General features: G+C 38.0%; 1 protein-coding gene across 4 annotated transcripts; it reads left to right on the top strand.

Moving 5' to 3' along the window:
- Positions 1-546: 546 nt before the first annotated feature.
- On the top strand, positions 547-13937 carry LOC122078570 (DNA-directed RNA polymerase II subunit RPB7-like). 4 transcript variants are annotated; one of them, XM_042644604.1, is made up of 8 exons: positions 547-679; positions 903-1258; positions 4555-4726; positions 5048-5213; positions 8914-8964; positions 13176-13241; positions 13338-13406; positions 13605-13937. In XM_042644604.1, exons 3-8 carry the CDS (start codon positions 4611-4613, stop codon positions 13668-13670), a joined length of 534 nt encoding a protein of 177 aa, XP_042500538.1. In that variant the 5' UTR covers positions 547-679; positions 903-1258; positions 4555-4610; the 3' UTR covers positions 13671-13937. The 4 variants fall into 4 exon arrangements, with proteins under 4 accessions (XP_042500538.1, XP_042500540.1, XP_042500539.1 ...); XM_042644606.1 differs by having other exon boundaries at positions 4545-4726; XM_042644605.1 differs by lacking the exons at positions 547-679; positions 903-1258 and adding an exon at positions 2239-2515 and having other exon boundaries at positions 4545-4726.
- Positions 13938-14873: the final 936 nt, after the last annotated feature.

Raw genomic sequence — 14873 nt, 5'->3', positions numbered from 1 at the left:
AAACGACATCGGGGCATGTGGCAGTCGATGTTTTCACGATAGATGAGATCCTCTTGTAAATGAAGGTTGATAAGTCTTGAATTGAGAGTAATATGTTATAATGCAAAGTGTAGTAGCGAAAATATGAAAGGGAGAGGTATTTAAGGCAGGTATTTGAAATGGATATGGTAAAAATGAAAGGAAAGGTGGGGTGGACAGCTGCTTTGGTATATTATATATATATATATATATTTTTTTTTTTGGAAGACATTAACATTGTTGTGTAGAAAAAGAGACGTCAACACGTTTCTTCTTAATTGTCCTTTCGCAAGGCATATTGGTTCAGTAGCCCTTTATCCGATAGGATACTTTCAAATGGAGAATTCACTATTAATCATGGATCCAAGGATGGGACCATTTCAGCCTGTTAGGAAAGAAACAAAGCATAGTGTGCCTTATAGCTTATGTGGTTTTCTAGCTTGATATATTTGGAGGGTAGGAAACAATGTATTATTTTTTCAGAGAAGATGCTATCCTGATGAGATTATCATGGCAGCTAAAAAGGCTCACGAGGAATTTTTACAGGCCCAAGAATTTGTCGTAACCCCGTAAATCATTTCTATGAGCTGAACTTGGAGAAGTCGTGGAGGAAAGATTGTGAACAGAGATGTATTAGATTTGCTATTAGAGATCATCAGGGGTATAGACTTAACATTTGTAACCTTTTGTTTTACTTTTTTTATTCAAATTCTCTCTCTTTCCTTCTTTTTACAAAACTCTTATCTCCTTCTCACACGATTTTATCCACTTGCCTTTTTTAATTAAAACTCATTGTTTTCTTTACTTATTTTTTTTACTCATTTCTTTTGAAGTTCCTGTACAAAACACACTCTGATTGTTTACTTCTAATTTCCATCCAAAAGGGTTTTAAGAGGAAAGGTATAAAGGAAGAGCTGAAAACAAAGAGAAGCAGATATCGCTCCCCACGCATCCAACAATCGCTAACGAAAGGGTTAGGGTAGCTGCAGTTGCTCCTTCTGAGTTGGAGGAAACAACCCATCATTCTGAGGCTGGGGAATTGGATCGGGTTTCCTCATATAGCACCACACCACCAGCACCACCACCGTGTTTGATTCCTGTTCCGACAGAGATAAACAACATCAAGAAGAATGTCTGCGTGTGTATCTGTGTCCCCCTCCTCAAACCAGCAGGATCACGTCCGTTCTTCTTCTTCACACCATTCGCAAGCTCGAGATTTTGGAATCTGAACCAACAAGAGGTATGAGAGAAGGAATTGAACGAGATTTAAGTATTTTTTCCCCCTTCTCCTGCTGCAATTTTGATTCTGTTGTCTCGTTCTACCCATGTTATGGGCCAATGGATTCAAGTTTTAATAATATATCGTTACTGACAAAGTCAACAGATAAACATATCCACACTGCAGGCAATCACCTTTAAATCTTACAAATAAACACATCCAGACTGTCCTATAAATCTTACTGAGCAGTTGTGAACCACTGGTAGCCGCCGTATTGTGGGGAACATGGCCCATATTCAGACTGAACAAAATTAGCTCCGTTAAAAAATAAGTCATCTGAAGACCTCAATTTCCAACTCTTCCACCCATATCCAGTAATTCTCTTAGTCACCTGTAATGCAATTCAACAAGCTCACCTGATCAATATATCTTAAAACTAAATATCTTAGCTTAAGATGAGAAGGATATCAAATAATTTGTAATCTTTTCTCAATGAGGGTAACAATATCTTTTCACATGCATACTCGAGAAAATTCTTTTATATCTTTATCTTAAAAACCTTTTGAAAATAAAATAAAGATCAATTAAAAGAAAGTGTCGAGTTTTAAATACACCTATAGGGGCTTACCTGTTTGGTACTAGGATTGTTGGAGGCAAAATAATAATTTCTGATAAACAACACTTCCACAAGACCAATGGGCGAGATAGTGGGTATGCCAAGACTCGAACCCACAACTAGCCCACTCGAGTTGTGATGGATTGAAGGCATTTTCACCACTAGGCTACCAACCCCATTGATTCACTGATCGTATCTATTGTTCACTACGTGGGCATACCCATACCTGACCCTGCAATGCAAATCAAAGGATCAATATTATTACATGAATTAAACTAGCTACGGTCAACCCAGTCCAACCCGACCCAACCCTGAGCCCCCGTAGGGTTGGACTAAGCATAAACTCTGACAGAGTTAGGTTGGGCCTAGATTAAATTTTGGAGACCTAGGGTTTTAAGAAACCTTGCCCAGCCCGGCAGTGTTTCACCCCTAAGTGCAACTGTGCAAGTTTCTTCCAGAGAGTACTACCGAAAGGTATAAATATTGAATTTGCGTAGTAACCGTCAAACATCGCGCCAGAAAGTAAGGAGAAAAACCCTAACAAACCCTCTTTCAGTCCATCGACTCCCTACGTTGTCCGTAAGAAGCAGCGGCCTAGCACGGTGGATCGTGAGCGATACGACGTTCGACTCCACAACTGAGGCAGCTGTGCAGCGCCAAAGGTCAGAGAAAGTCCTTCCTTTTTCAGTATTTGAATTGAGCTGCAAGAGATTCTGCAGTCGTTCCACTCTGTAACGATTTGGAGGCTTGTTTTAGGGTTATCTGCTTCATAAGTCTAACGTTTAAATTTGGGAGAGAGCGACAGCAGAAAAAAATTCCGTTTTGCTAGAGTGAATATGGTCTTATCCACTGACTCAACCTTGAAACCAAACCCACTCCAGCAATAATGGCGATAGCTATACGGGAATTTTTTCTGCATTCTTTCCTCTCTCCCTCCTATACATACAGGTCCAGTGATGAAACCGTTGTAGCCTTAGAGGACCATAATTTCTATATTTGAGATAAGGTTTTAAGTTTTTAAATTATGTACATACATTGTAACAGTGGTAGCAGCAGCTAGCACATCTTCTAGTGATCAAACCATGTAGGTCCTTTTGGATTAGTTTAAAGGTGGTCCTTGAATTTCAGCAGATTTGCAATCTGTAAGCGGTATCACAGATTCTCTTTTGTGATTACATTCTGATGGCTTGAAAATTGATTGTTGCTTCATAATTGTAACTTGATATGTTTAATTCAAACAATTATAAGTAATCTGTACGTAGTCGAGACTTGAGAGCCTTGACAAAATGATGAATTTATGTGTGTGGGTTGCTGATATTTTTTGCCTAGTATTTTTTTAGTCCTAAACATATAAAACTGTGTTTTTCGATCTTTTATATTTTCTGTTCTTGAAATGTTTGCCTGGATTTTTGATGATACCTGTTCAAATTATTAGCTGTTTTAAACACACCGTACCAAACACCTTTTTTTTTGCCATTCCCATTTTAACTAGTTGTGATCTAGACTTTTGGCTATCTCCTATATATCCAATTGCCGAGTTTGTCATATCTCCTTCCATGTAGTGGATTTAGGTGTCCCAACTAGGAACTCCCTTCCTTGGTTTGCTGACCAAAATGAAACTTTTGCCAAATAAATTACACAAAGGTACACCAATATTAAAAAGAAAAGAGCTATAAAGGCTATTATGAAATACTTTGATTTTACCATCAGAGGTGTGCATAAACCTATGCCCATGTTTTCAACATGTTTCTCAAACACAGTAGGTGACAAACTGTTTGTCAAGGGATTAGACAGATTCTGGTTACATCACATGCTCTATAATCTCATGAATCAATTGACATTTTTTCTCCGCATGCTTATTCTTCTGAGGAGCTCTAGGTTCCTTTGCATGTGCTATAGCTCCTTGATTGTGGCAATACAACGTAATGGGGTGCTTGACGAGCTCATGGACCACCCCTAGGTTGATTAATAATTTCTTGAGCTGAACCCCTTTCTGTAGTTGCTTCATCGGATGCCAGGCGTTCAACCTCAATTGTGGAGTCAGCCGTTGATTACTTGATTTTGGTTTGACACTCTTCCAAATTTTATAACCACCTCTCATAATAAATACCATTCTAGATGTGGACTTTCTGTCATCTTTTTCAGTTTGAAAGCCTCAGTCTATGTAACCCACATTTGACAACTGGTCACCACTATAGATAAACCAAGAAAAAAGCCATTGGTTCTCTTTAAATACTTGAGGATGTATTTCACAGTAGTCCAATGCTTCTGACCCAGATTAGATTGATAATGGCTCACAATCCCTACCGCATGACATATGTCTGGTCTGGTATATGATATTGCATACATGAGACTCCCTATAGCTGAAGCATGAGGGATTCTCTTCATTGCCTCAATGCCCTCATAAGAAATTATTTGTTGTACATTTTGACTCATTTTAAACATAATAATCCCCGTATTTTGTCTCCCAAATTTAAATAGAAGCATATCAATTAAAAAAATTCCATATCTGTTTTTTGATGCATGTGTTTTGTTATACCAAAATTCTGAAATATTATTGAATTCCAGGTTTGCTTTACACTCTTAGTTATTTGCATCCGTTCCCCCCTACCTGTATCTGTCAACTGTGCTACTGTAGAACCTCAAAAATAAAGACCTGAAAGAGCTTTGATTAAAAAATCCTGTCGTAAGAATTTTGCAGACGACAGGATATAATTTTCTGTGAAGCAGAGAACTAAGTAGATAGAAAGCGAGAAGATGTTCTTCCACATAGTGTTGGAGCGGAACATGCAGCTCCATCCTCGCCACTTTGGCCCTAATCTTCGCGACAAGCTCGTTGCTAAGCTTATGAAAGATGTTGAGGGAACATGCAGGTAAGCTTTCCTGATCGTTTGAAACTTGAAATTCTTCCCACTTTCTATCTTTCTGCTCCCAAGAATGAAAACCTTAATAAGCCAGAAAAATAAAGAACTGTTTGGTTATCTTATTTGAGGGTGGACCTCTGCACAATAGTAAGGTTGCTTCATTGCGACCTAATGGTCCTGGGTTCGAGTCGGGGAAACAGCCCCTTCTTGAAGCGGGGGTTAAGGCTGCTTATATTTACCCTCCCCAGACCCTGCAGTGGCTGGAGCTTCATGCACTAGTTACACTTTTTTTTTTTGGTTTATGTTATTTCATCTTGATTTCGGTTACAGCGGGCGTCACGGATTTGTGGTGGCAATAACTGGGGTGGATAGCATCGGAAAAGGGATGATTCGTGATGGAACGGGCTTCGTGACATTTCCCGTCAAGTATCAGTGTGTCGTCTTCAGACCTTTCAAGGGTGAGATTTTGGAAACCGTTGTTACCATGGTTAATAAGGTTTGTCTCCTTTTCTTTTCTTTTTTCTTTCAGTCATTTCATATTAGAAAAAAAGGCACCGCCACTCTCTTATGTTTCTTTTGTCATTTTAGTTTCACAAAAGATGGATCATGGATGCTTTGTTGAATAAGAGTTGAAAAGAAAATTTGAGAGCAGAAAGCTACATTTAAATTTAACGGAAGAAAGTCATTGTAATCCACTCTATGCTCAATTTATGCTGGAGGAAGCAGAGCATGAGTCTATAAGCTTCTCCGTTATTAAGAAATGATTGCTCTTTAATCGGTAGGCTTATTAGAAATAATGTCTCTTTGTTAGACGGTTAAAATATACATATCCATGGTTGGTTCATTGTCTGCTCATTGGCATTGAATCATTGATACAATTCTGATCTGTGTTGTAATTTAGATGTTTGATCCTAGTTAATGCCAAACTACTAGGTCCATGGAAACAAAAGGCATATGTTAGCAACTGACATAACCATCATTAAAGTTGTTCGTTCTCAAATTTGTTACTGTGCTGGAGCATAGTTGTCAAGGCAAATAGGTGACACTAGGTGGTGGAGAGGGGGGGGGTAATGTAGAAGTAGGTCACACTAGGTAAACAAACTTCCAATAAGTCAAGCTGAAACCAATGTCAAATCTGATCTCTCTAATTAACCTCAACAGAAACCAGAATAAGGGCAGCAAGGAAGGGGAAACAAAACTAGAAATAACCTCAATTATCTACTTATAACATGTGAGAATAAACCAGCAACAAAAACCAACAACAGAGGTCGATACCCAAGGAAGATCTGGGTTTTGGCCAGGCTAGAATTAGGAATACCTGCGGTTGAAAGGGAAGAGCTCAGAATGACCCCAAACCTGGATCGAGTAGGGTGGTCAAGGTGCTGAACAAAGCCTCAAAAGATTTCTGAAAACTGCTGGCTGGTTGAGTAGATCTGCACCTTCTTCGCTTCAGGTCTTCAAATAAGGAACAATCTTCATTAATTCAATAGTGAATTGCGTCTACAGCAGACTCTCTTTATATAGAGGTCTGAGATTACAAAATAAAAGCTTGCCACAAAATAGAAACTAAATAAAATAGAAGCTAAACAAAATAGCAACTAATTCAAATTAGAAACTAATGCAAAATAGAAACTAACTCTATTTTCTAATTTAGGAAACAAAATAGCAGCTAATAGGACTTCCTAAAACACAATCATACTACTAGAATAGGAAACAAAATCAGCAGCATAAGGGATCTTCCTATGCTGGGTGGTAGCTGCTAGCTGCTCTTCAAAGGTTGGTGGTAGCTTCAAGGCTGCTCTTCTTCTTCCTCCTTCGATAATGGATACCATGATGGGGATCTACATCCCACCGGGGGGGGGGGGGGAACAAGCCAGCACCAACAAGGTGCCACCTAGGTGACCAAGGGCGCCTTGACGCCTAGGTGACACCTTAACAGTTATGCACTGGAGTGTATTGTCTTCATGGCTATCTTTGGTTCCCTTTCTTCTGCACTAAACAGAAGTGAAATGAAAGGAAAGCAGATGTAGAATGAACTTCTTTGGTAATTTTAAACTCTTATGTTTGTCCTTGATCAATTGTGAGTTGGAAAAATAAAGGAAAGAAATATGGGAAAAACATTCAGCATACAGATCAGGATTTCAGCTATTCTTTGAGGCTTGGATGAGACTATATTCCTTGAACAAAAATTTTTATGATACTTGGTGCATGTAAGAGCCCCCCTCCATTTAATAAGTTGAAACTGGAAACCCACTCCATATGCATCACATTTTGTGACATTCAGTCATCAAAATGACTTAAAAATAACCAATGGAAGTCAATGACAAGTTGCTTTCGATAATATTTAAACAAAAAAGGTGGGAAATCTTAGTGATGGAAATTAGTTAGATGTATAGAGAACATCACCAAAATATTTCACATCTCAAGGAAGAAATGTTACATAAGTAATTCAAAAACTAGGACTTGTTATTAAAAAAGAGAAACAGTAAATTTTTGGAGCACGAATTTTTTTTTTAATTGGATAATGAAGAAGCAATTTTATTTTTTTAAAATTGGGATAATGAAGAAGCAAATTAGATTGTATCAATTTCGTTTGAAACCACCATGATTTACACAATTGTGTACCTGGAAAAAGAAGGTGGAGATAGAAGGCAAATTATCTTTTGTTTAATTAGACATATTAATGATAGTTCATGCCCCCCAGACCTCGCACATGCGGGAGCCTCGTGCATCGGGAATGCCCTTTTAGACATATTGAAGGCTCCAAGCATTGAAATACTCCCAAAATGTGATCATTGGAAAAGGATTTGTAGGAATGCAAAATCCACGGTTATAAGAAGAACATTATTTTTCTGAACTGATCATGACTATTTTGTATGTTAAAGTAGTGATGCATGTAATTTTGTGATTAGATGATGGATCTCGTAAGCTTCAAATTAGGAATAAATATAGTTGTCAAGGTGTCGCTTAGATGCCAAGGTGGCGTGTAGGTGGTTTTTTTGGAGTCTAGGCAACTGTCGCTTTAGTGCAAGGTACTGGTTTAAATGGTATTGAACCTGGTTTGACACTTATTTATGCCAAATATCATTTAATTAAGATATGGTTCATAAATAAACAAATATCTCCTATTTGAATTCAATAAATATAGTTAAAAATCAAATTCCCAAAGGGTAAAAAGAGGATGCATGTACCATGCCTTGGTGGTTAGTCCTAGGAATTTCATATTGTTCTCTCTCTCTCTCTCTCTCACACACACACACACACACACATCCTTCACTGATTTAGCTGAGGTTTTTGATGGGTGGGGTTTCTACCATGCAGCGCTTGTACCGCCCTTTTATTTTTATTTCTTCTTCTGTTAGCAATATAACCCAAGGGGTGATTCATTTTCATAGAAAAAATGCATCTCATTTTGTGATATGCAGGAGGAAATTTTGTGGCTGACCTGCCTGAATGAGGGCATTCCTCTGTTGGTCATAAGCTGAAATTATCTTGTAGATCTCCCCTTAACACCTCCGCCGAAGTTTGCTCTGAACTCTATGCTGCTTCAGTAGATATTTTCTCTCACAAAAATTTGAGTAAGACGAGTACTCTTCCCCCTTTTTTCCTCATCGTCTCCATTCAACACTCTGAATCTTCAGTTTTTTTTCCAATGACCCTTCCCAGCATTGAGCTTCCTTACTCTGTGTACTTGAGGTGCTTGGAAGAAAAGCCTGTTTTTTCTCTTTTCTCTTCTCCTTAAATCTTAGTAACCCTGCCATCCTCTGCTGGTTCTTCCTTCCCCATTCCGTTGGTTCTCGTCTCTCTTTGTGCCTATCATCTCTTCACACTCTCTCAGACGTGCATGGGGGGAGAGACTTAAGATTTTTATTTGGCAAGTTATTCCCAAATTTACTAACACAGAGGTTGGACTGCTGATCTCAAGCGGAACTATCTGATGTCTGATCTGGTTCTGAAACATTGCTTGAGATGCATTCATCTGTATTATAATTGACACCTGCATATCCTTTGCCAACACAGTAATTTTCTAAGGGTTCAAATGGCTTCCAAACACACCTTAATGTATTTTTGTTCTCATTGCTTTGTTTGTCTGACATGGCAGTCATATTGGGTCCTGTGTCTTTTTTGGTTGATGTTTGGTCAATTTTAAAGTGTAAACTATGCAACTTTATATAATTTGGGGCCATTACCTGCAGATGGGATTTTTCGCTGAAGCTGGTCCTGTTCAGATCTTTGTATCAAATCATGTGAGTTTGATCTTCTTGTTCCTTTTGTTCTTTCTACTTTGATGAAAATTGGAATCTGTGCACCTTTTACATCAATTATTTATTGTCTTTTTTTTTTCTTATTTTTTTAACTTAAGATAAACCTCTTCATTTCTGCTTACCAATTAGTGCTGGACAACATAGAAATCCTATAGTTAAGGGGGTACACTAAGATTGATTGTTCCATGGATTCAGAATACTATTTCACTGTTACCAATTGACTGATTCTAGTAATTTCATAAGAGAGATTAGAAAAAATAGTGAAAGGGTTGATTTGCTCCTACCAGAAACTAAGGGTGCTAGAGATCGGCAACTACTGAATTCTAGTCTTCAACGGCAACAATTGATTGAAGGAGCAGAGAAACTGGAGCAACAGACCGACAACTCAAGTTTCAATTCTCGAATTCGATAGGAGAACCATGTACATGCGGTTCCATCGATATTTCCATTTCTTTTCATAGGCTTACAATGCTTTGAATCTTAAACTGAACTTTAGAAACCCCATAGGCTTCTCATGCATTCTAATAGATAGTGGTGAGGGATTTGCCTAGTCGACGTCATGGTGACAAGGCGTGAACATGCCTTATTATTCCCATGCTTTATTTTTATAAAAATTGATGTTTTTTCTAACATTTGTAGCTGTACAAGTTGTCTTAAGATCTCGTTGATGCAGATTCTTCACCAAACTAGGCTTATTTTATTAGGAATAAGCCTAGGGTTGAGTTCCATACATGTTGGCCTTTGATCCCATGTGTTTTGAGTGTAATAAACCACTTTTATGGGTCTAAAAAGGGGCTTTAAGGATGCATACGGGATTACTAGTTAGTTTCCATTTTCATTAGTTTCCTTTTTAGTTGGGTTTGATTTGAGTTATATTTGTTTCCTGAGGAGTCAAGTTATTAATTGAGTTAAGTCATTAGTAGTTAGTTTCCTTTTTCAACTAGTTTCTAATTTCTGTTAGTTTCTAATTTTAGTTTTTAGTAACTATTGTATTAGGAGAATATTTGGTTCCCTTATTGAGGAACCTTCTATTTTGTAATTCCCTCCCCCATCAACATTATAAATAGGGTAATTTACAGCACCACCCCCTGAAGAATGCCAATATTAGAGGGACACCCCCTCTCTTTCACCAAATTGGATTCGGACCCCTTGCCGTTAGTCTCCGTTAAGTAAAGATTTGAAATGACATTTTTACCCTTTTAATGAAAACAAATAATAAATCATATTTTACCTATTATTTCTCACTAAGTGTCTGCAACAGCAGCTACCACCGGCGTTCGCAACAACAGCTACCATCGGCGGTTCCAACTTCTTCTCTCTCTCTCTCTCTCTCTCTCTCTACAGAGACACTGTCAAACCTGTACTACTTCATCATTTTCTGAAGCACACTTGGGAACCTGATCTCCTCCAATTATCCGTATTCCAGCACCGGTTACTTTCTTCATTTCTGAAATTATTTTACCTCCTTTACCCAGCAAACAACCAGCTTGGTTTGATGGTACTAGAAGACGAGCTGCAATAGAATCTTCTGATTCTAGCCCCTTTTCCATGCCAGCTTCTACTAACCTAGTGAAAACACGAAGAAGAGCATTTTGTGCTGGGGAGTACCTTGATTCTGGGTTCTGCAGAATGAAAAATTACAATTACGACAGAAACAAAAACAACTACATTAAAGAGTCTAAGCTCTCTCTCTCTCTCTCTCTCTCTCGAACCTCGAATCTGGGCGACCTCGGCGACAACTTTGGTCATGGCGGCCAGTGTGGCCGGATCTCCATCGCTGGTATTTGGATCGATGAGGCCGGATCTCTCGGTGGGGGATATGGAGCAGAGGCGGCGGCGGCAGTGGAGAAGGAGGACGTGAGAGAGAAGGTTTGGCGCCTTCACCGGAAGGGGTTGCAGCCGCCGATCGATCAGGTATAAGGGATCTTCTACTCCGACTTTCTTCTCCGACTCACGCGACCGGATTGAGTTGTGAGTTTCATTGTTCAATCGATTTTGGGAATACAACCATTAAGGGCAATTTTGGTATTTTTCTATTTTTAAGGGCAAAATGGTATTTAAGAAAAATTTGAATTGCTGATGTCAGCATTTTTTATATATTTTGTAACGATGAGTGACGGCAAGGGGTCCGAGTCCAATTTGGTGAAAGAGAGGGGGTGTCCCTCTAATATTGGCATTCTTCAGGGGGTGGCGCTGTAAATTACCCTTATAAATAAAGAAAAGGAGGATTCTAAAGCAAAGATGATTTTGATAAAAAAAAATTAATGGTTGTTGTTGTTGTCTTCTTCATGAGGAATTGTCTTATGTTTGATCAAGGCTGATGGAATTGGTGTTTGATCCAATTGACTCTTTGTGGTGTGAAGCCCAAGAGGTTCCTTTCAAGTGTTCCTCTTCTTCTCCTTCAAGCTATTTTTCTCATCTGTTCTAAAGTATTCAAGGGGGTTAAGTTGCTGATCTGCTTCACAGTTGAGACTTGTATGTCCCTTTATTATCTACTTCTATTCTGATTTTTTAAACCTTATAATCTGAGATCGATATTCTTAATCTCAGATCTGATCCCATCCTTGTTATTAATCTGTTTTGACTATTCTGGTATTTGATATGATGTTCTCTGAGTATCCTGCAACATTGGGACTAGGTTGACTTGTCAATTCTAATTCTACATTAGTCGTTCTCTTTGCTGCACAGCTTCTCCTTGGTCTACATGATAAAAAAGCAAAATTTCATAAATCCAATTTGATCAACGGTCACTGATCAAGTCATGGTGAAAATATCATAATGTAGACTAGGATAGGTGGACTAACCAAGTCTCAACTGTAGGATTTTTTTTTTAATCAAAGAACAACCAATTGATCACTCAATAATTTCAATCACAGAACAATAACAAAACTGATTATAAGTCAGGGATCAAACAATCGACTTCAGAAACTTAACAATTCTTTAACTGAATAACAGCAGGAGATAGAGGGCTGAAATCATCACTTAAATAGACCAAATCAACGAAACATAAGGTCAACAACCAAGCAGCAACACACAGTACCGATTGACTCAGAATTCTGGGCAGAAACAGAATTGGCCAGAGTAGGAAGATCTTTGATAACTCCGCAACCTGAGGTCAGAAGGGCCTCAACTCTGGATCGAGTTCCCCTTTGTATGGGTAGAACCTTAGGTTAAAGTCTCAGCCAAAGTTAACCGTGGGATAGGCCTGGACAGAAGTTGAAAATCCTTCACAGGAATGCCTATTGCTCGACAGAACTGTAAGCAAAGGAATTGATCTAAATACCTGAAACCGTAGGGCAGTAATAGACCTTGTAATTAACCTTGAATACTTTAGAAGAGATGAGAGAAATAGCTTGAAGAAGAAGAAGAAGAAGAACACTTGAAAGGAACCTCTTGGGCTTCACATTGCAAAAAGTCAATTGGATCAAACACCAATTAAAAAGGAAACTAATGAAAAATGGAAACAAACTAGTAATCCCGTATGCAACCTTAGAACCCCTAGTTTAGGCCCATAAAAGTGGCCTATTACACTCGGCTCAACATGTATGGAACCCAACCCTAGGCTTATTCCTAACAAAACAAACCTAGTTTGGTGAAGAATCTGCATCCTGCAGTTGAGACTTGGTTAGACTCCCTATCCTAGTCTACATTATTTCAACTAAATAGTGTTTGGTCTTACATCAGGTTGCAGTGAATAGAAAATTTATGCAATAATCTGAACCTTTCTTAAATCAGCTTGATAAAAAGGAAGAAGTAAATCCAACAATAAACAGAACAATTGGATTTATGTCTTAAAATTAGGCGGGAAAAAAAATATAAAATTTGCATTTGCACTCTTAATCCTTAACATTGAAGAAAATATAACTGTAATAGTTCTTAGATCATAAAAATACCCATATTAGTCGCTTTGTTTAAGTTAAGCTTTGCTGTTACTGATAGATAAAAGTAACTTTATGAGATATGCGTGTAACTTGTAAAGGGTATTTATATGGCTGTTTTATATATTGTGATTCATAAAACAATTATTTTTTATTACATGTCTGCTGCTATTCTTTAAATGATATTAATATTTTAGCGGAAGTTTCTTTGCCCTATAATGCCGACCCCATTTAGTTGGGATAAGGCTGAGGTGGTGGTGTTTCTTTGTCCTATAATACTATGTTTACTCTTTCCCTGCTTTTCTTGTGTTTTAGTTGATACCGGATGATATGGAGTTCCAGTCTGGAGACGTGCCCAATTATACGACTTCAGATGGATCAGTATGTCTTGGGTCCCATTTACTTTGTTTCTGCAGAATATTTAGTTGTCTAGTTGACAGTGCTTTACTCCAGACTCACTGCCATCTGTGTTTGCAGGTTAAGATTCAAAAGGATAGTGAGGTGCGGTTAAAGATAATTGGTACTCGTGTTGATGCTACAGAAATTGTATGTCCTTGATCCTTTATCAAAATAGAAAAAGTTATTTTTGTATGATATGAATTTGCATACAGAAGCACCTTAATCCTTCTGGTGCTTTGTTTTCTTAAATTTGTCGTAAACTCATTTATAATGTGTAATTGTAACTTGCATTTTATGTTTCTTAAATCTCATTTGGACTTTTTTCTTCTTCACTCAAATGTGCAGTTCTGCATTGGTACGATAAAGGATGATTTCTTGGGTGTCATCAATGATCCTGGTGCATCAGCTTAGTGAAATTGAATGTTGAGGAATTTACATTGCGAAGGAAAAGAATGTGTATCCAACAATGGCTATGGTTATATCCATGTTTATGACTGCGGTTGTTGCGTTCATTTTGAATTTATAGATCTCTCAAGGCCCAGTGAGAATATTTGGGAGAGAGAAGCATTTAAATTTTTTTAGTTTGTAGCAATATTAACAGCATAATCATTTAAATATTTATATATAATTAAGGTCTCAAATTCTCTGGGCTAAAGAGATATGAATTTACCAGAGATATCTGATATGGGTCCTGTTGTCTTCCAACATTTCTGATCTGTATGCTATGAAATTTGCAATCTAATAGATAGGATCATGGCATGCAAGTTTCAATGAGTATTAGAGAATGAATGAGACCCTTCCAGTATCTGTATATAGGAGGCTACAATCCACAACTGGAAAGGTCAAACTCCACTTCCCAACAAAGCAAATTATAGAATAGGATGACTACCCAGTATAAGTGAAGTGCTATCTATCCAAGGCTCCAAGCCTGCTCAGTGTTGGTTAATCTCATCACCCAAGCAATAGTGAACTTGCCTGACATGGTAACGGATATGGCCCTCTAAATGAGGTGCAATCGTCTCCAAGGGGGCATCCCACCTTAATTGGTATTGACCTACTCTGAATCTCCTATACCAATGAAGCTGACATGCCAAGGTCGAAGCAAATGGGTACTGTTGCATCGTTTGATTGCGAGGGAAATTAAAGAAAAGAGGAATACAAATTTTTAATTGAAAAAAGAAACCTTTGTAGCCATTGTCTCCATAGGATTATGGTGCTAACACTCGGTTATTCTATATTTGGTTGTTAAATCCTTGGACTTAAAGTGTAAAAAGAAAAATTATATTTAAATAGCATCATTACTAATTATGATAAAAGTTTTTAGTTTGTACAATCAGGACTGGGACTCTCTCTCTCTCTCCCGTATTGGATGGGGTGTGGTGAGCATCCAATGGCTGGGACTTGGGAGCACCCAGGCACGCACCTTCCAAGGTTTTTTTTCTAGGAGCACCTGTGCAAGCACCTTTTTTTTGGTCCCTTCCCTAAGAAACATAAAAGTAATACCATGTGTCTTGATGAACCAATATGAGATATTAACTGATAAATGCAGATACCACCTAGCCAAAAGGCCTTATGTCCCTCTTGTTTTTTTTTTTTTTTTTTTTTTTTTTTTTT

Source organism: Macadamia integrifolia, chromosome 5 (assembly GCF_013358625.1).
Source record: "Macadamia integrifolia cultivar HAES 741 chromosome 5, SCU_Mint_v3, whole genome shotgun sequence".
Lineage (NCBI taxonomy): Eukaryota > Viridiplantae > Streptophyta > Magnoliopsida > Proteales > Proteaceae > Macadamia > Macadamia integrifolia.
The sequence above is the reverse complement of the archived record's forward strand: the minus strand, read 5'-3'. Positions and strand labels throughout refer to the sequence as shown.